The sequence below is a fragment of the Crocodylus porosus genome, unplaced genomic scaffold (assembly GCF_001723895.1).
Source record: "Crocodylus porosus isolate Cpor-Errol unplaced genomic scaffold, CroPor_comp1, whole genome shotgun sequence".
NCBI lineage: Eukaryota > Metazoa > Chordata > Crocodylia > Crocodylidae > Crocodylus > Crocodylus porosus.
In genome coordinates this window covers 184,452,709-184,473,666 of record NW_017728886.1, presented here as the reverse complement: position 1 = coordinate 184,473,666, position 20,958 = coordinate 184,452,709, and the positions used below count along the sequence as shown (strand labels likewise).

The 20,958-nt window shown below is 40.3% G+C and overlaps 1 protein-coding gene across 3 annotated transcripts in view; it reads right to left on the bottom strand.

The window, feature by feature from the left end:
• Positions 1-1,232: 1,232 nt before the first annotated feature.
• Positions 1,233-20,958, bottom strand: part of DLGAP1 (DLG associated protein 1) — a 546,520-nt gene continuing 526,794 nt past the window's right edge. For all 3 annotated transcript variants that reach the window (XM_019546483.1, XM_019546490.1, XM_019546496.1), the window contains 4 exons: positions 19,368-19,789; positions 12,210-12,301; positions 8,532-8,684; positions 1,233-5,058 (listed from right to left, as the gene is read on the bottom strand). In XM_019546483.1, the coding sequence (XP_019402028.1) occupies positions 4,849-5,058; positions 8,532-8,684; positions 12,210-12,301; positions 19,368-19,789 (877 nt within the window). In that variant the 3' untranslated portion in view covers positions 1,233-4,848. The remainder of the gene's footprint in view (positions 5,059-8,531; positions 8,685-12,209; positions 12,302-19,367; positions 19,790-20,958) is intronic.

The window sequence follows — 20,958 nt, the reverse complement described above, 5'->3', positions numbered from 1 at the left end:
TGTTTTCTTTGAAGTGTGATTTCTGTTGTCTTCAGCAGAGAGTGGTTTGGTACCAGCTGGATTCGTCTTTGAAAGTATTTCTAAGGATGAAGGCCCTGCTCCTGGTAACCATTACATCTAGGGTGACCACCTCTCCCTAACTGGGTGGGACAGTCCCAAAATGGGAACATCAGGTCCGGGTCCTGGGCTGCATGACTCCGGGACATCATTTGTCCCAGGATTTGGGTTTTCCATTCATCACAGAAAAACATAGGAAACAGCAGGTTTCCCCTTGCAAGGTGGCAGAGTTCCAGCCTGCAAGAAGCTGCGGGGGGCATGGGGTGCCATGTGCAGGACGCAGGGGCACCACCCAGGCAGCGGTGAAGATCAGCTCCCCTAGCTGCCTGCAGGTGGGGGGGGGGGAGATTGATGCCCCCACAGTGAGGGAGGGAGTAGGGCAGCAGCAGGAGCTGGTCCTGGGGGCACTGCTCAGGCAGGGCAGCGCATGGGGTCCAGGGCTGGGGTGGGGAGTGGGGCAGAGCCAGGGGTGGCTTATTCAGGGTTTCGGGGGGGAGAGGGCCAGTTCCCTGCTGCTGTGTGCACTCCCAGGTAGGTGGACATGGGGGACATATGCCCCCCAAAGTTATGTGTAGGGCAGGGGCAGATGCAGGCTGCCTGCTGCGGGTCTGGGGCTGCCTGCTCTGCTGCCTTTCCTCCAGGAGCCTCGCACTGGCTGTGCAGCTGTGGTGAAGTGGCCCCTGCCCACCCAGCAGCAGCAGTGGCGGTGTGGAGGTGTGCCCCTTGCTGTTGCTGGGCAGGTAGGGGGTGCCTCACCATGGCAGTATGGCCAGTGCAGGGCTTCTGGGGGAGGGGAAGCAAGGCAGGGAGCCCCGACCCCACAGCTAGCAGCTTGTATCCGCCTCTACCCACCCATGGGTTCTGCTTGGCTTTGCTCTGGCCTTGCCACTGGAGGATGGGGGGATGGCGGGCATGTGTCCGGCCTCTCCATTTAGAAAAGGTGGTCACCCTACTTATGCCTGAGAGTAACTTCCAACCTTTGACCAATTCCAGTGAGTTCATGTGAACTCTTCATATGATGAAAGTTGCTCAAGCAAAATCTTTGCAAAGTCTAACGCTCTGAAAACTTAAGAGAAGCTTTTTCTTGGTTTGGCTTTTATCCTTGACCACATCAAATGAAACATTTTTACTGTGCTGGGATTGTGAATTTGCATTGAAAACCCACAGCTCTTACAAGCAGTGCATTAATTATTTTATTAATTTGCTTTTTTTTATTTTATTTTATTTTTTACATTATGGGAAACATTCATCTATTTACATTTTCTGTCCACACACAAACTAGATAGATAATCCTATGAACCCAATTCATAAAGCCATAAAAATGTGCTCTACCCCTCCGTCTAAAGGCTTTCAAATTTATACCTTATTTCCCTTCCCCCCACCCCAACCAAAAACATTTTAAAAATCTCATTTGGGAATATAGGTAGGCCAGTGATGTACATTCCAGTTATTTAAAATGTGTTTAAACTTTTTTTTTAAAGAAACTGTCAAGTCACAAAGATAAATTGTAAATTAAAGTGATAGTGCACACCAAAACATTAAGGGAAACACCAATAAATAAACGGAGATATATTACAAATAAATTATTTCTATTTACCTTTTCAATTATTAAAAATCTTTAATCCATTTCTTCATCTTTCTTTACAAAAAGATTATGAGAATTTTATGGAAACATCTGCAAAAAATATAATAAATACTTTTCTTTTAACTTTTGAAGCCGGAAACAAAAACAACTTTTTTTTGTCAATTTTCCCAAAGAGGGAAAAAGCAACGGTTTTTGTACCAAAGATCAACAGAAAATAATATTTTTTTTAGATTACATTGGGCAGATTAGACCAAGAACAAATAGTTACAAATTACACTAAAATAAATTATAGAAAAAGTATATTCATAGTGGTAAGTAAGGAGTCAAGTGGTTAACCAGTGGCAGTCTGGGGGTGGAAGTATAGTCATATATTAACCAGTTTCAAGGCTGAACATACTCTTCAGTGCTGGAAAGCTAGGAAAATGTTATAATGCCCTGTCCACAGTCAATATGAACTAACAGGCATTTCGCTAAGAATAGATTCATTTAAAATACTTACAAAAAATATCCTATGTTATACAAATACAATGATTTATCATGTGCAAGACTAAGAAGTCTTCAGTTTTCTGCCTTTTTTTTGTTTTTGTTTTTTTGGAACCAACTACAGCATAATCTTTAAATAAATTTCTCTTGCCACTCGTCAACCAAAGTCTTAACTCTTCTTTCATAAATCAACCAAAACATATATGTGACTGTGGACCCTCACTGGGATGCTGCTTTGTATCTCTTAATACAAATGAGTTCCAAATAATATTTAATTCTTAACATGATTACATGGTCAAAAGTGGCAGTTGGCACCATATGTACTGCAAACACTGATCTTTCGCTGCTGCTAAAAGTTAAATGAAGTGTGTTCTTTCAAAACTATCAAATACACTGGTATTCAAATGCTTCTAGGGTCAAACCTTTTAAAGCCCGCTTCACATGAAGCATTCTTGGGTTACATTGGATTTCTGATTATTCTAGTTAAAAGTCTTTTAAATATTAAATGATTAGCCCTTATTTTATAAACCACAGCAGTAAATATTTGTGCCCTGTTTATAAAGACATAGCTCAGATATCAATGGCTTTGAGAGGTAGCAATTCTAAAGTGGTTTTTGAATGTTTTCATGAAAACAGATTTGGTGCTAGAACCTATTACCTCTCCTAATTTCTTGAATAAAATTAAACTAGCACCTGGCCATGATGTTATATTCAAAGCTGTCTGGCGTGATCTTTGATGTACGAATTGGAAACAGCTTAACTTTCCGATGGTATCTTTTAAATGTGAGCTACACAATTATGTTGACCGTGCAGTGGGATTGTCACAGTTGGAATGTTCAAACTGTTTAAAGAATTAGGGCATTTAAGACCAACTCTGGTGTGGTACAAAGTACATGTCATCTCAATCAGTGGACTTTTCCACCAGACCATTTCTAGTTTCCTTCTTTATGTACACGTGTCTCATAGTAAGGGCCACGTTCTGCCCATGCTACATGGGTGCCCCAGTGGAAGAAGAGATTGTAAGAGGAATTGGCAAGGAAGGATTCATCCCTCATCCTGCAGACAACACTTACGTAGGGAAAATGCTGTTACCATCTGACACACGTCAGTCCCCAGAGCGCATGGTGTGCTAACTGTAGGGCATGGCCAGATTGCTGCGGCCAACTAATGTTGCCTTCTAGTGCATGTGCCAAGCAAGGAGCCGCATTGCTTTTTTTTTTTCTTCCGGTGCTATGCCTGAGACATCTTGCCCTATAATGGCACAATGGCTATTGTCACTTATACGTGGCAGGCACCTCCTAGTGGCATGGGCAAGATTTTACCCTAAGTATTAAATGAACTGCTGAAAACTTGGGAATGTATAGTAGTCATGATTTCAAAATGACAGGAAAAGCTAGTGTAGGAAGTTAGCCTTTTAGCCCTGTAGTGAAAAAACATAGGCTTGTTATGGTCCCACAACTTGTGAAAAATCCTTGCTTTAAAAAACAGGGTAGTATTAAGAGACTGAAATAGAAACTTACTCCTAGGTATGAACCGTTTGATGGTAAGTAGTCTAACCTGTAGCGTACAACCAGCTGCATATAAAACAAACAAAACTTTTGCTTTGAAAAGTATCGTGGGTTCCATTTACGATGTTTCAGTAACAGGTGTCTGTGTGCGTCTGTGTGAAATTGGATAGTTTCACCAAGATTAAGATGGTAACAAAACCAAGCTTTTTTTCTTTTTTTAACCAATATAATCCATTCAATGCAATACGATAGGAATTGACAATACGGTACAGGTGTGTGGGTATGTTTAATTCTTAATTCTTGGACCAAAAAAAAAATCCTTCATCTTTTTTGTTATCTTTGACCATTTCTTTTCACCTTTTTATTGCCTTTCAAAATAGATTTATTTCCCTGGAAGATTGAATTTACTATCTTCTGCTGACCAAATGTGTAAGTAGTGATTGAGGAAATAAAAATGAGGCAGTCTGTGCAGCTGTGAGCGTGGAGTTGTGAGTTCAGTTTTCTTTCCATAAGGTCTTTCCTATCCCTACTATCTTACCCCCCCCTTCCTTTCACCTCAACACAGCTGTTTCCCCACCCCCTTGTGACCATTACAGGTAAGAAGGTCAGGTGAGAAGCTGTGATACCAAGGTTCAGAATAAAGTGCGCCATCTGCTTTAAAAAATAATACTAATAAAAAGAAGGGAATCTAAGTCATAGCTCCATTCCATCTTTTATGAGGAAGACAGCAGAGTCCAAAAGGATCACTCTGCATTACTGGATTTCCAAAATACCCTATAGTTTTATATTGCTGTACACTAGGTAACAGACTAGCTTTAGATAAACTAAAGATTGTGAATGAGTTAAATGGAACATCTACTGTACAGTTATGTGTATGTGTGTGAATGTGGTGTTTTATTTTATTAAACAGAAAAAAGGATTGTACCTTTTACGTGAGGCAAGATGGTAGCGTCAGTACATGTGACCAAGCATTATGATGATATGGGCAAACCTTTAAAAAGCAAGGGTTATTAGAGGACATCTCTTGAAAGATTGACAACTACACCACAAAAGTGGAATTCATCGGGATTGTGTACAGAGGAGTGTGGGAGAGAGGGGGGGAAGAGAGAGAGAGGGAAATACAAATACTTAATGGTGGCTTTGAGCAGGGACCTAGAGGGGCAGATTATACAGGAGACTTGTCTTGCCAGTGAGAGTCCTCCTGGTAGGATCCCTTCATAGCCTGGTCTGGGCTTCGGGGATGTAAATCTCAATGCTTTCGGCGCTCTCAGTGGCTGAGTTCTGACGGACAGATGCAGCTCGCTTGGCAGCCATCAGCCGTTTCCGGGCCTCTTGACGCTGTGAGCTCTCCAGAGAGCGTTCCCGTATAAGTGGCACCTGGCCTTTCGTTGGCTTCTTTGGCACTGGAGGAGGGACCCTTCTCTCCTGATCAAAGCAGAAGGTTAATGACATTATACAAATTCTCAGGGAAAGATTGGAAAAACTAGGATATGTCAGTAGTTAGAACACACATTTTACCTAAAGTTTGTTAGTTCTTATCTGCATTTTTTTTCTTCATTCAACTGGCTTTTGTATTCAAAGGTTCATAAAAATAATGTAAGCTTAAAGAAAAAGATAGTATTGACAGCAGTGCTAGTTCTCCTCAGGTACGATGCTTATTAAACGCCTGGCGCTGAAAGGGCTGAAGCTCCCATAGCTAACGACTTAATGTGGTTCCCATTTGGGAAGCCAGAGTCCTCCTCCTGGTGCCAGGGATTAGAAAGGAAAGCATCTTAAACAGAACTTTTTACCACTATTTAAGCTAATACAGTTTCATAATCCTCATGTGTAAATTTCACTATATAATTGAAATTTCCAACTCCTATAAGACTCTTAGGATTCATTAATAAAATTTAACTTACTGTAGCAGCAGTTGATGTTATAGAACTGAAATACACAAATGACCTTGTCCTTTACATACAGTACACACATAGCACTACATGGGCTTACAACACTGAGACTTCATGGATATAGTTCACAATGTAAATGTAATGTAAACTACCTGCCTGGAGTTTAGTGTACCAGAGTAAGAATAAAAAAATTGCATATAGCGATGGTTGATCTTGATAATATCTCACAGAATCCACGTTTGGTGTCTCAGTATAAAAATTCTTTAGATTTAGCAGTGTGCTGGGTGGGCATAAGGAGCAACAATCAGCTACAAACTGAAAAAAATATTTAAAAATCATTGAGAGAACACACACTAATCATCACTTTGGCAGCCAAAGATACATGTTTAACAAGGAGAGAGTGTGTGTGTAAAAATACACAAAGTGGTATCTCGGAGGGTGGGGGAGTGAATTAGTTCTGAATTTCAGGCAGCCACAAGTCTCTGTCAAGTTAGTTAGACTGTCTTTTAAGTTACCTCTCTTCCAACTGTGAGCACGGCTTCTGAGACAAGGGATTTTATTACACTACAAAGGTTACATTCTAGTCTTTAGTTTTGTCTCATGTTGGTCACAACAGCTTCCATTGCATGAAATATAAAGGTGCCTCATTACACTTATGTATAGTTTCCCTCTTTTTCCAAAGATTAAACGATATTGTTTAAAGAAGTCTCCAAGGTTAAAGATGGAGGCAAATGCAAAAGTGATTCCATATGAAGTTTCTTTTTCTTTCTTTTGTAAGAATTAATGTCCCCATCATTTTTCCCTGCGGCCAGCAGTCCAATGAGCTGTCTGACCGTGATTAAAGGCTACTCCGATAACAAACTCATGACATGTGCTTTGTGTGTTTGTACTTATGGCCATGAAGTTGTGCAGGCCACAGCACTCCTGTCTTAAAAGGCTTACAGGCTGCACAACATCCTCAACAGTTTAATTTAAAATCCCAGACAAATGTTTATATAAATGAGGAACAAAGTCAATCTAATTCTTTAAAACACCTAAACTCTGCTTTTCTACTATAGGTTGCATGATGCATATGTTCCTTTTTCAATACTGCTTAACTTATTTTAATCCCGTTACAGTCTTTCTTTTGTTGGGAATGCTTTGAAATGTTCTCAGATGCAAATAAGAGGGATGTTTTTTGGTGAGCTTTCTTTTTTTGTAAGGAAAAGTGTTTTCACTTTCCACAAGGTTTTATTCTAGAAGTTAATGAAAGTGTGCCTTAGCATGCCTGTGTTCAGCTTTTGAGCCCTTGTTTTTTTCAATTAATGCCAGGACAAATGATTACCTGATTTGTGTTTTGGCCAAAAAACCACATCTCTGCAATCAGCCCGTCAAAAAAAAATTCCCTGCTTTGTACACAAGTGGCATTCTCCTGATGGTTTGTGATTTAACCTGGAACCTGCCATTCCCAATTTGGGAATAGCAGAGGTGAATTTTTTCTTTTCGTTTGCAAAACACATGTCAGCATTGTGGGTTTTTTTCCAAACCTTCCTTCTGGAAGATTTGTAGGATGTGTTTTCTTGTGTACAATACACCCCCTCTCCCCCTATCCCCCCCACCAAGAAACAGCCGCTGGAAACTGGAGTGTGCATTATATGCAACAAATATATGGCAAGAACAGTTTCTGCTGTTTTCCAAGCAAAAGGAAAAATCATCTGCATTAATCCACAGGGAGCAGAATGATGAACAGGCTTGGCTTTCTAGCTGCTGCTATGTAGTTACTTACTACAAGGAATCATTTCTCCCCCACCCCGCCTTTTATTCTGCCTTTCAAAAGCAAGGTGCACCTCTTATTCGGGAGTGTAATTTATGTGAGGAAATATGGTTTTTATCCAGGACAAAATGCTGCTTTAGCAACAAGATGGATCGCAGCTTAGGTTAAGCTGGAAGACGATGTACGTGCCTGAGCCACCATATATTAACAGATCAAGGTGCGATTCTTGTCCCACCCTCCATTCTGTTTGTTGTATCCCTATCTAGATGTCATATTTATCAGGCAGAGACTATTCTTGCTTGTAATGAGGCTAATGGAAACTCAGCCATTAGTTTGAAAGATCCTCCAGATTTGGACCTGTCTTTTTAAGCGTTTACTGCAAAGCATGTAGCATACACCCTTAGGCACTATAAAACAATAAATGCTGATAATGGCAGTTTTTCAGTTCTGCATTGTGTTCACCCAAGGTGCAGTTTGTCCAGCTGATCTGCTGTCCTGAGGCAGATGGTAAGGAGGAAAAAATACATACATGGTGCCATACTGGAATGAAAAGAGGAACACGGTTCACAGTTGAAAACTAGTTTTCTCTTATGGGAACAACAAAAGACTACATTTAAAAAAAATTAAAAAGTTACCAGTATTGCAGATGAGTTTGATTATCATGGGTAAATGACCCTGCCAGCATAGTGAACCCAAGAACAAGACTTCCCATTAAAAAAAATTCAAAAAGAAAACAAACAAACAAAAAATGACATGTAATTTCTAAGAAGTGTTTTTCAGATCTGTAAAACAGCAGCTTCTCGCTGCATTTATGAGCTGGTTACCCAGGTTAGTGATGATCACAATACTTCCCTACTCCTCTCAGTCACACAGCCTAGAGTGTGCAATTAAACTGAACTCTTGGTCTATGCAGTAATATGCACCGTATGTGATTTATTTAAATTTTGAGAATCAATATATAAGGCAGTTCCTTCCAACGATTGATCATCTAATATGATTAAATGTAAAGTTTAACAAAGTACCACATTCCCATTATCTGATTCACAAAGACAGATTTGGTTAAAAAATATGCCTGAAACATATTACAGATAATATCCCAGATGATTATTATGTAAACATTGTTATTACAATGAAATTTATCTGATATGAGCTTCATTTCACATTTTAACATCAGTGCTGTACGCAGAGGCCTATTTAATTTGTCCAGTATTTGTGCAGGGTTTTAAATGAAGCATACAAAATCTACATTGTTCTACCTTCTTGTCATGAGGATCCATCTGTTTCCAATTATTGGCTTTTAACTGATGAAGTTCATCAAATTTCATACTAATATTTTCTATGGACAACTGCAGCATATCCCAAAACCCTGCTAAATCCTGGGAGGTCGGCCTTGGATGTGCATTAGGATTCTGTACAACAGAAGAAAAAAGAATTTTGGCTTCAGTACCGATTAATGTAAAGCATTTGTACAAACAGCTACAAAACTCAGCAGCGTAGAAATTTAATCAGACTTCTCTGATCTAGTAGATGCATAAGGAAACTTAACACAATGTTATTTATCAGGGTTTTACTTGTGAAGAATCGGGGCAAATTCTGGTATGTTTAGGGACTTCAAGGCAAAAGCTTTATTTCTGACTATGTGCCAAAATGCGGAGAAAATTTGCCTTGCTTTTTTGGCCCTCTGTAAAAAGAGCTATGTAGGAATATTCTTGGGCATGATCACTGTGGTAAGCTTGGGTGAAACCTTGACCCCGCTGAAGTCAATGGCAAAACTCCATTTAACTGCATGGATGCCAGGATATTACCTGACGATAGTGTATGTGCATCTATTCATTTAGCAATGCATTCATTAATTTTTCTATGCACTTTGCTAAAGACTATGGAACGACTACACTTCCAGCAAAAAAAATAGTCTACCATGTGTCCTTGGCAGATTATTAGCAAGAAGAATCTTTGAAGAGTGAAAATCTCGGAGGAAAGGATGCATGTTAATTCTGCTTTTTGCAGTGTATCCTTTTAGAAAGAATAATTAACTAAACCAGAATGTAGCCCCTGAAATTCTGCATACGCCATTGGCTTGCAAGTTTTTTTTTTTTACCTTAATGCTGAGCACTGCTCTGGTGGAATGCATTTCAGGGATAACTTCCGATGAGATAAGCAATTTTTATTTGAAATTTAGTTTCTAATTGAAATGAGCTGTTGGGTACCTGCTTTTTCAGAAGCACTGAACACCTGCAGTTCCAGTAGGAATCAGTAGGATTTGTGAATGCTCAGTGCCTCTTAAAAGCAGTTCCATAAAGGCTTTGTATAATTTACTCCCACAGTTCTGTGTAGTAGTTGGCTTGGTTGAGGTTATGGTTATATTTTTACGTCCGTATAAAGTGTTTATGTTTTTTTTTCCTCTCATTAGCAAAAGTAAACCCTGAAGAGCCAGGTATGAAGCTGTTTCCCTCAACAACTGTCTTCCGACATGTATTTCACAGCATCGCTGGCAAGTGATTTTTAAAAGGATGTGTATACCACCAAAGCAGTGACTGTAGGAGAAACAAACCAACCAAAAATGACTTTCTTACATAGAAAGGGTATCAACTACAATTGATTATATAACTATTAGATTAGCAAAATGCTTTTTCATTCTTCACAGCAACGCAGAGTGTTTTTTCCTATTGCATTTTGAAACAGATGGATTGTCTACATTATGGATGGCTCACCACTGCTACAGCAGCATAGCTATAGGGGCAGAGCCCCCTAGTGGAGATGCAGGGTGTGCTTTTCTGTTGGTATGGCATGCCTTCGCCAAGAAAACATCAGCTAAACTGGCAGGAGCCCTCTTCTGTTGGCAGAGCTGTGTTCAGTCTAGGGGTCTTGCCAGCACAGCTAGGAGGTAGGCTCTTTTCACAGTCTTTAGCCATGAGGCTAGGACCTTATTTTGTGATGTGTCGAACATTTCCATCTCTTTAACAAGAGTGGAACTTGAAAATTTTAGCATGTTGCTAAAAGACTGCACCTTTGATTACAAACTAGAGTTAAATATGGAGTTTTTACAGGGATATATTTATTTTTAATGTCTTTTATCCAGCTACTTTTAAACTTCACAGAGACTTTGGCTTTAATGAAAGCGCACGTCACATTCAAATTCATTCCATCCCTTAAGGTGAAGTCAGCACTTTAAAAAAGCATTTTCTTAACAACAGAAAATAAAATCCATTCAATTGTAATGTGGTAATCATCAGTAATGCCAGCTCTCACAACAACAAAAAATCGCGAGACTCCCGATTTCCAAGTTAAATGAACTCTGACTAAGGATCTCCGGCTAGAACCCTCAAATCTTGGGATTTTTTCTTCTGGTGCACGTAGAGAGCACTGACCCAGTAAGTCTGTGGAGGGGAGGGGGCAGGAGGAGAGGGAAAGGGCAGGGGTGGGGAGATCAAGGCCCTTATGGTGAGGGAGGGAGTGGGACAGGGGCTGGGGTAAATGGGGCCCTGGGGCCAAGGCGGGTCATGCAACAGAGCTATGGATGGGTCATCGAAGGCGGGTGAGGGGGGTGGCTTCCCACAGTGGCATGCAACCCCAGGGGAGGAATGGGGGGCACGTGTCCTTGGATTTGTGCATGGGGCAGAGGCAGGCTACCCACTACAGGCTGGGGCTCTGTGCCCTGCTGTCTTTGCCCCGGGAGCCATGCATCCCCTGCCCACCCAGCAGGCAGCAATATTGCCAAGCAGCTCCTGGGACAAAGGCAGCAGGGCGCACAGTGGGCAGCCTGCCTTTGCCCCATGCACAAATCTGGGGGGCACCCTGGGGGTGCACGGAGATGTAGGGAGCTGCGCCTTCCCTCTGCTCCTGGATGAGCAGCGTGCAGCTGTCACATGACCTACCCCAGCCCATTTATGTCTCTGTGTCTGTCCCTCATTCCCAAGCTACGGCCTCCCCAGCCCTGCTGCTGCCCCTCACTCCTGACCCACAGGACCCTGCATCTTGCCAGGGTGTGCAGGGGCCCCCCACACCTCCACAAATAACCCCACCGCCACACTTCAAAAAGAGCACCTCATGATTTACATGCCAAATCTCTTGATTTTTTTTTAAGAGTTTATCTCAATTCTTGATGTGGTGGGGGCTGGCAATACTGTACCACTGTCCCCCTACCTCAGCTTGCCTGGAGGTTTTAATAATACAGTGTTTAAAGCACAGGATGGAAAGTGGTGAGTTTTGTGCTCCATTCCACGTTCTGTTGTCCACCTTTCTCTGCTTGTTTCCTCATGAGTAAACTGGGAGTGCTTGTGCTTACCTACTTTTATGGGGTCAATCTTAGTTAAAAGCATGGTCTGAGATACTTGATAAGTGGCTAACACAACAAACTATTTTTCCTTTTTGAGGTTTGGAAAAAATGTCTTATTAGTTTTCATTTTAACACTGCTTCCTAGTACTAGAAGCGAAAGAGCCAAAATAATACAAGTACTACTAGTCTCCTTGCACTTCTGTTCACCAGAAGGCAGGTGGCCCTGGAAATCCCATATGAGTCTCATTTCATGAGATTTTCAGCCCAACTTTGAAGACTCAAGGTTCAGTCAATATGGAAAAGTATCCAAACCATGAGTGTTTATCTGAACAGTCTCCAGCTTTGAAGGTAAAATCCAGGCTCCATTGAAATCAGTGGCAAAACATCCATTGGCTTTCATCCAAAGCCTTTTGAGTCTCTCTCTCTCTCTCTTTTTTTTTTTTTCTATCCCAGGCATCACAAAGTTTCTGCACTGGTGTGACTACATTAACTGCAATTGTATTATTCCCAGTTTGCATTGGCAGGAAGCCAAAATCAAGTCCTTCATAAAAACAAGTTGTAGGGAAAAAAATCTCATCTAATTTAGGATGTAGTAACTCAGAGTCAGTTCCCTAGCAGTGACAGATGCACAGTCATAACTATAATGCAAGCTACGTACCAGGTTTTCTTCACACAGTTCTCTGAACTGGTAAAATTTCTGGGCCATGAGAAGTTGGGCACTGCCCACTGCAGTTCGAATCTTCCCTAGAACTGAAAGGAAAACAAATGTTGGTCAGCCACTGTGTTACAGTCCCCTTTACTACAGAGACTGAAACATATAAGCAAATGAAAAAGCTATGTAGTAGTTGACATTATGTTTTTTTTTAAAGAGTGTATCATTGATCTGCATTATAGATAACATTGCAGCACTACTGCAAACCCTCCCAGTCTGTACATATACAACTTTTATAGGCTAAACCACAGTTTTGCTGGTATAGCTTATACTGGTTTCCCCAAATGAAAAAAATCAGAATTGGGAAATATGCTGGTGTAACTGCAATCATACTAAGGGGTTTGCTTGTAGAGAAATGTTGCAGAAAATTGCATCTCTAGGCAACAGCCAATAGAGGTAAAACTTCTTAGGGTAGACTGGCCCACTTGCAGAATAGCAAAGAGCTTGCAGAAATTGTTACAAACTTGCAAGGCAACTTTATTTGGGAAACCCTACTTCTACCAACACCTCTGCTATTTCACTTAGAAATATAAGGCTCAGTTCTAGGGACTGGCCAAGTGCTGCTAGGTTATGCTGGTCCCCAAAAGAGGGAGTAGGGTTTTAGGTCAGAGCCCAAAGGCAACCCAGAAACTTTTTTTTCAGCCACCAGCACAACTTGTAGAAGCCTCAGGGTTGCTTTTAGTTGTATCCAGCTGCCATAGACATTTGAGCAGCTGATAATGACCCAGCCAGGTCCTAAAGGAAGGTATCAAGGAGCCTCTGTATTAGTTCTTTACCCCTTGGAGACTCAGGCCCACTGAGAGAGTCTTCATTTGGCCAGCCAAGCTAAGCTTCCGTGGACCATCCGAACAGTATATAATGATCTGTGCAGCACATCAGAGATCTTGGCCCATAGCATATGTTTCTATAACAAGTTGGCTGAGCTTGAATTTATATTGTTACTGCTTGGGCTGTGAAACAGCTGAGGAATCTGTTAAGCATAAGTCACCATCTAAAACAAAGGCAGTCTGCTCTGGAATTGGAAGTAGCTGGGTAACCGAGGCTTTGAGGAATATTGTTTATTTGGGAAGAGGGGGGTAGGTGTACATATTGGAAAGGGAAGAGAGAAGAAACACACAGAAACAAAGCTGAAACTTAAATTAACACCAAAAATGCGATCTTCGGGAAAGGGAAAGGAAAGAAAAGAGATAGGGGCAGACTTTGGGGAATGATGATTTAAAGAGATTTGGTGCTGTGACCAACAAAAAAAATCTGTCTTTGGTTTATCTTATTCCTTTTGTGCTCAGAAAAGTGGGATTGTGTCCATTCTTGCATGTAAGTGCCTGTTTGTAAACCAACAAAATTATCTTCATCACCAATTTTCCCTTCTAACTGGAATCTGCTACTAAACCCTGATTTTTTTGGGTAGTATCTCAAGCCAAAAAATATTATTATCACTTCACTACTGAAAGTCACAAACACAATTTGTTCTGCTTTAATTTTCAATATTATTATCCCCTAATTATCTGTATTTCTGTAACAGACAGAAACCCCAGATTAAAAACTAGGTCTAAATCTAAACAGGTGAGATGGACACATGAAGGAGGGGAAACAGAGGCACAGAGCAATGTTAGGAGACTTCTTGGGGGGAAAATACCATGAAGATATTTGACTTGTAAAACAAACCAAGAACTCTGGTGACCCAGCAGGGCCCATATTATCCATTTGCTACCAGAGTGCTGCCACAAAATTACCTATTTGCCAATTTTTTTTCTGGATAATCAAGAACACTTAAATAAATGGACCAAGCAGGTATAAAGCTATCATTAGATGCTGAAGTGTGCTTAATGGAAAGCACGTATACAATCGCAGACCCATATTTTGCTTTCTAATTTGTATTGCTATGCTTATGAGCCTTATGGTTGCAAAGTTGCGTGTAGAGTAGGAAGGAGGAATAAAAAGCTGGCTGGGGAAAAATGTTCCAGTTTTATCTTTAGAAGGCATGGAAAAGAGTCGTATACACCCTCTCTTCACCCCAAGCCTTTTACTTTGTTCTCATAGCTCAGATGACCACTACCAAGAAATAGCTGTGAACTGGCAGATTCACTAAGTGGGATATTTTCAACACATTGCGCAGGGAATTCTACACACCAGTCTCATTATTGTTAGTAAGACTTGCGTGTCTAATTCCCTGCGCACAGTGCTGAAAATGGACCCCTTGGTGTGTCTAGTCATTTATGCAACCCAATGTGCAAACCACTCAACTGAAAGGAGGCTTCAATAGTAGGGAGGAGGTACTCCGAGAGCTTTCATGTGGTTTCCATTGTTATGAAAACTCTTCCCACTGAGTATACTTCAGCACAGCTGCCTCATCTGGAGCGTGGCCATCCGACACTTCACAACAGAGCCCAAGAGTAGAGATGGGGAGAGAATGGGCTCTAAACTTCTTATTAAAAATGAAGAAAGTGTTGTTTGTAGGATGGACAGTGACTGTGGGAAATCATGTAGGGAGCGTGTTCGCAAATGAAGTAATAATAACTTTTGCCATGAGGGTAGGGAATCATTCCTCTTTCTTTTGTTTTCAAGCTATAAAAGTTTTTAATATTCCAAAATTATCATGAAGTAGAATGAGGGAAGAAAGGAAGGCCTGGCTGCCTAGCGACTGGCTGTTTCTCTGAAAATCACCATCCCAGCTGACTGTGAGGTGCATGCTGATGCTGTTCTCCATTGTTACTGTTTCTGTTATAGCTGCTGATGTATCTAGTCAAGTGTTGCTGATTTCTTGCCCCTCAAAACAAGCAGTCTATTAATGTTCTACCAGCCAGCACAACCAACCCTGTCGCAGAAGATTTTTTTAAAGCTGTTGACAAAGAACATGAAAGACTGAAAGGAATCTTCCCAGAAAGCAAAGTCTTTCCAGTTCTGCCTCAACAATACATGTTGCTTTTAATTTTGAAGGCAGAATGCTCTTCTCTCTAATTCAGTCAAAACTTCTGCTGCCAGAAAGAAAGGACCTAGGAAACAGTAAAAAACAAAACACACACACACACGGAGAAAACAACGTGCTGCTATACTCTTTCTCTGGTTAAAATCCTGAGAGGCTCTACACTTGCAAAAAACCCACAACAGTTTGGGGCCAAACACAGGAAAGTGAAAATATGAGTCAAAATATGTTAATCAGAGATAGCCAAAGCCCTTTGCACCAGGAGAGGGGGATCCAGAAGACAAAAATACTTAAACCGACACCTTCAATTCATAGAACCTCGACATTTATGAAGCCAATGGCAAACGACTAGAATCCAACATGCAGTCATAACAGTTGGAAACGGGTATAGAAGTTGACTCATGTTACCTTCTAATCTGTACAGTTTCTCATACTACACTCATTACTGTCAGACGTGAATGACTTTACAGAAGTGTATTAAGTAATGTGACTAACATCTGTCACGTGTTGCCTTCATACCTCCCTCGGGGGGAAAGTGAGGTATCTTGTTTCAGAAGGGTGGTGATACTGGTAGTTGTCATCTGTTTTGCTATGACCCACTTTTCCTTCTAAATCTACTTCCTGAACTGGTCTACTGGAGGGGGGGTGGGATCTATTGTCACAGCTGTTTTGTGAATAACTATTCTGCAATAGCTATTTTGCAATAATTACTTATTCTAAAATAACTCCACCATGTGGGCATTATTTCAAAATGTGAAACTCTTACTGTTGTGTTTTTTATTATTGTTCCAGAGTAACATCCATGCGGGACATTTATTTTGTATCAGTTATACCAATCAATCTCCTTGTGGAGAGAAGCCTTTAAGTTACTGATTTTTCTCATCATTTGTATGCTTAAGCTTAATTGTAGGTCCTTTGGGCAGGGACTATCAATTCTATTAGGTCTATACATTGCTCAGTCCTCTCTTTGGAATGATATATAAATAAATGCAAGGGTAAAGAAGTAAAGGCAAAAAACCCAAAGAGAATAACACAGAAAAGAATGACTCAGTCACTGGGACCAAGACTAACAACTTAAACTCAAATGTCAGAAGCATCTTGTGCATATGAAGTGATCCTGCCATAGGAGTTGTCACAATCTATTTCTAAAGTAGGATGGACCAATATTCTAGCCTATTTATGTTGACAGGGCAGCATTTAAATAACTCAAGGCATGACAAAAGGCAGGAAATACCCCTAGGTTAGCTATTAAGGAGAATAAAGGCTCAATAGAGCAAGTTAAGACGACCTGATTCTACAGTCCTTGGTTTGAATAACATTTAATTATACAAATAATCTTGATGAAGTTATTGGGTCTGTGTTGATAGGTGACTACTACTTAATTTAAGTAAGGGCTGTAGAATCAATCCCTAAATGTATATCTGTTTTTTAATAGTACAATTGACATTTCCTAACTATAGTATCTTGTAGCTTGTAGATTTTTTTTTTTTTTGCTATTGTATTTCATTCTTCAAATACTGGTGGAGAGAATATATGGGACCTGTGTCTTCTGAGACTTTGAAAAACAGACTGAATGCATAGAGCATGGTCAGGGGAGAATATTTATCAGAAATCAGAGGAAACAGAAGTACGGGAGGATAGTGGGAGTAAAATTAGTCAGAACTTTGACTACTTCTAGTTACCATTTCTCATATCTAGCCAGTTAAGATAAGAGAAGTCTTTTTACCTTTGCCCAAACTTTCGCTCTTGTTCCTAGGCTGCACTGCTTATATTTTACTTTAAAAAGTAAATTTTCATGAAAATGTGTAAACCCAACATAACTGCAAGCGGAGACTCTTGACTTCAATAATAGGGGTAGTGAAGATTTGAGGTCACCCTTTGTATATGCACAAGCCCAGAGGGATAAAGTATTCAGGCTAAGTGATCAGGATGATGGTGGCCATTTGTCTTCTGACCTCCTTTGTTTTCTATTGCAGTTTTAACTATTTGGGTTCTGACTCATTTCTCTATTTACATCTACCAATGCACTTGCATAATACCCATGACCTGTGGTGAATCAGAACTATTTGCAGTTTTTTAGGATGAATTAAATCCAGTTGAAATATTGAAGCTGTACATGAATATGGAATGTAGACCATGGATTGTAAGAACACTACTTTTTCCTATACCTCAGCTGGCTACAAATGTACCCTGAGATCATATTCTGCTGATTTAATGCCAATATGAGGAAAGGATTTTAGGATAGTCAAAGTTTGTTATGGATAGGATTCCTTAACAGGCTTACAGTGTAATATCTTGCTTTGGGGGCAGGGGAGAGGGGGAGAATAGCAAGCATGTAATAGATAAATCCAAACTATTCTGAAATCAACTGACAAAAACCTAGTAACTTCAATAAACATTAGATCAAGTCCTTAATTGCATACTTAAGCTTGCATCTTTAACTCTTTCCTTGCATAAAGAGAAAGCACAAGAATTCCTAGAAACAATACTTGGACATACACAAAAAAATAAACTATGATGGAGGCATATTGGGTGTCATGGCTTGAAAGAATGAGTATACAACAGAAAAGGGGTATCAGTGTGCTTACTACACATGCAACAGTTTTATCAGACTGTGTTGTCAAGTAAAACCAGTATATTTGTACAATTATTTCTCAAGATGAGACAGGACCAAAGACATTTCTCTGTATATTTGTATTTCCCCCTGGAACAGCTGAACCTTAACCTGCTTGCTTAACACAGCAATAGACTGCATTCCTAGCAAGAAACATTCAGTCCCATCTGGTAGATTCATTCCTAGTTAGATAATACCGAACGTATCTATGTAACATACAAGCTACTGTCAAATAGCAGTGAGCCGTCTCCCCAAGACAGCTGTTTCACACAAGGGCTGCATTGTCTGGAAGAAGCTTGTATCGTTTTACTTCAAGTGCTGAGGGAACAAGCATTCTGTCAGCTGCCATGGCATTGAGGAAAATTTGCTCGTTGCAGATTGTCATTATTTTGTTATCAGGTCAAACATGCACTGTGCACTGTCAGAGTTGAAGGCTGAAAACAGAAGATGCATTCCTTATTCTGCTTATGTTTTATCAGTTAAAAAAAAATCCGCCGTCTCTGCCGAGTTTATAAAAGACATGATTTGGTTCTGAGTTTACAACAACAAGCTTTTGTTCCCAACATTAGTGAGCTGGCTACTGTGACTTTCACCATATGCTTTTATTTGGCAGCAGGTAGAATAGGAAACTGCTGTCCAGCAGTGGAATGTCAAACAATGTCCTCAGGAAACAGCTGTCACATTCAAGAATCTCAGATGACATCACAAAGCAACCGATAACTCACTAAGGGCTGTTAAGGTCGACCCCTTTCCTCCTGCTGCTGCCACCAAGCACAGTTTAAAAAAAAAAAAAAAAGATTCAAAAAGCAGATAAAGACTCTGCAGGTTATATATACCATGTGATTTTTGTGCTTTATATAGAGGTACTGATCCTAGCCTACATAACTCCTACTTTCTATGGCCAGAACAATTTTTTTTTTAATGGGCAGTTCAATTTAAAAGCTTTGTAAGTATGAATACTGTGAAATACTTCAAGGACATTCTAGCACAGAAACTTAACAGCTTCGTATATATCAGCCCCATGAATTTTCTGTTTGCCCAGTTTCCCTAGATGACTAGTTGTTTTGATGGCCGTGTAAAACATCATTAGGTTTTCCCCTGCCATCTGTCATTACCATATATGGCAGGCACACAGATTGTACGGTTGTATGTTTTTAAATATTTTTGTGTGTGTTTGTGCATGCATTCAGCTTTCACTATTAAACTCCTTAATTCATGACATTCATTATTTGCATCCCTTGAAGAGAAAAATATTGTAGTGGCATGTGCTCTAATATATATTTATTAATAACATAGATTGTTGATATACATTGGAAAGGTAAGGCTCAAACAAAACCCTGTATCTAAGCATAGCTCCAAGTCTGGGATATGTGAATCTGCACTTGAAGGTCCTGGGCTTCATTTTTTTATGGTAGGCAGAATGAGTATTGACACCTGTCTGATTACTGTACTTGTAAAGTGGCCTGATCGAAAGTCAGTGGAAAGATGCCTATTAACTTCTATGGACTGGTTGGATCTGGTATTAAAAGAATATTTTTTACCAGCAATATTATATTCAATTACTTACTGTCCTCAGGCAAGTTGTTTTCCTGTTCTTCTCTTTCCATCTGTTGGCACCAGCCTTCCATGCGATCTCTCTCTGCCTGAAGAAGCTTCAGAAACCAGTGTCCATCTCTGTGACACACTGACCTTTGAACAGCCTCCAGAGGATCTTCAGTTATAGAATCAATCCAAGGGTCAGGAGGAGGTAAAATTGAAGGGTCAAAATCTGTATCAAAGTCATCATCCACCGCACATGCATGATAATGGTTCCCTGACCCCTGTATGCTAACAGTGGAGGTGCTTGCATCTCGGGAAAACTGTCTTGATATTTGCCCAGTGTACAAAGTGTCCTCTTGAGGATCCAATGATATTTCAAAGTTCTCATGGAAATCCAGGTCTGCTTGCACAGCTGCCGTTACACTATTAGATCGCGTAAACCTGCGGAAGCTTTGAAGAACACAAAAACAACATACTCAGACACACTGTGATAAACTAGTAATTCAAGAAGCAAGGATAGTCTAAGGTTCTACTTCTTGGAAGCTTTGCAGGAATGGCAGTCATGGCTGTCAATTTTTAGCAGAGACTGGTTTTATTGGGTGTTTTTTTTTTTTTTTGATAAATGACCAGAATAGTTTTCTTTCCTTTAAAGCAAGCCAACTTTACTCAACTTTTTACTTTGAGTTAGTGCTTGTGATGATTTGGAGAATGGACCTGGAGAACAGACCAGATGATAAATATTGGCTTCAAGTGCCTCATATTTTTGCCCAGTTTGAGGCACCTAAGAGGAATGGACTTTCTGAAATGATTAAGCTTCCACACTCTGAAATGCAGACTACGTTAAGGTTGGATACCCAGAAACTGAAACACCTGAAATCACTTACGACTTTTGAAAAATCTTTTTCTTAAGTTATGTATGCACTGAGCAGGTACACCAAGGTAAGTAAGATACTGTACTTCTCCACTGAAACCTGTAGGGATGCTTTGATTCTGACCTTTTGAAAGTCACCTGCAGATGGCTGTAAGGGGAATTTGATGTTTATGCCCATTGACTCTTTTGCCTCTTCCTAATTCTGCCAATAAGCTACAAATTCATTATATATGGAATTTTTATGAAGAGGTGGAGGGGAAGAAGGGAAAAGTATTCTCAGTTTATTTTAATTTCTCATAAATAATTTACTTCTGCTCAAAACTTATTATTGCCATCTTGGATGATTTGATTGTGAGCATCACAATATTTCTAAATGGTTCTGCAATTTTTATAATGTCTGCCATCAATCATGCAACATTCTACCCTTATCCATACAAGTTGTTATCTCCTGCTATTGTGAATAGGATTAAGTGAAAGCTACCCTCACTAAGGTGGCTACTCTGTACCTGAAAATGAGGCTTCCCTCCACATACATAGTTTCTAGGGTCGGAAGGGACCTGAGTAGATCATCTAGTCCAACCCCCTGCCATGGCAGGAAATAGTACTGGGGTCAAATGACCCCAGCAAGATGTTCATCCAACCTCCTCTTAAAAACCCCCAGGGTAGAAGCCTGCACCACTTCTCTTGGAAGTTGGTTCCAGACCCTAGCCGCCCTGACCGTGAAGTAGCGCTTCCTGATATCTAGCCT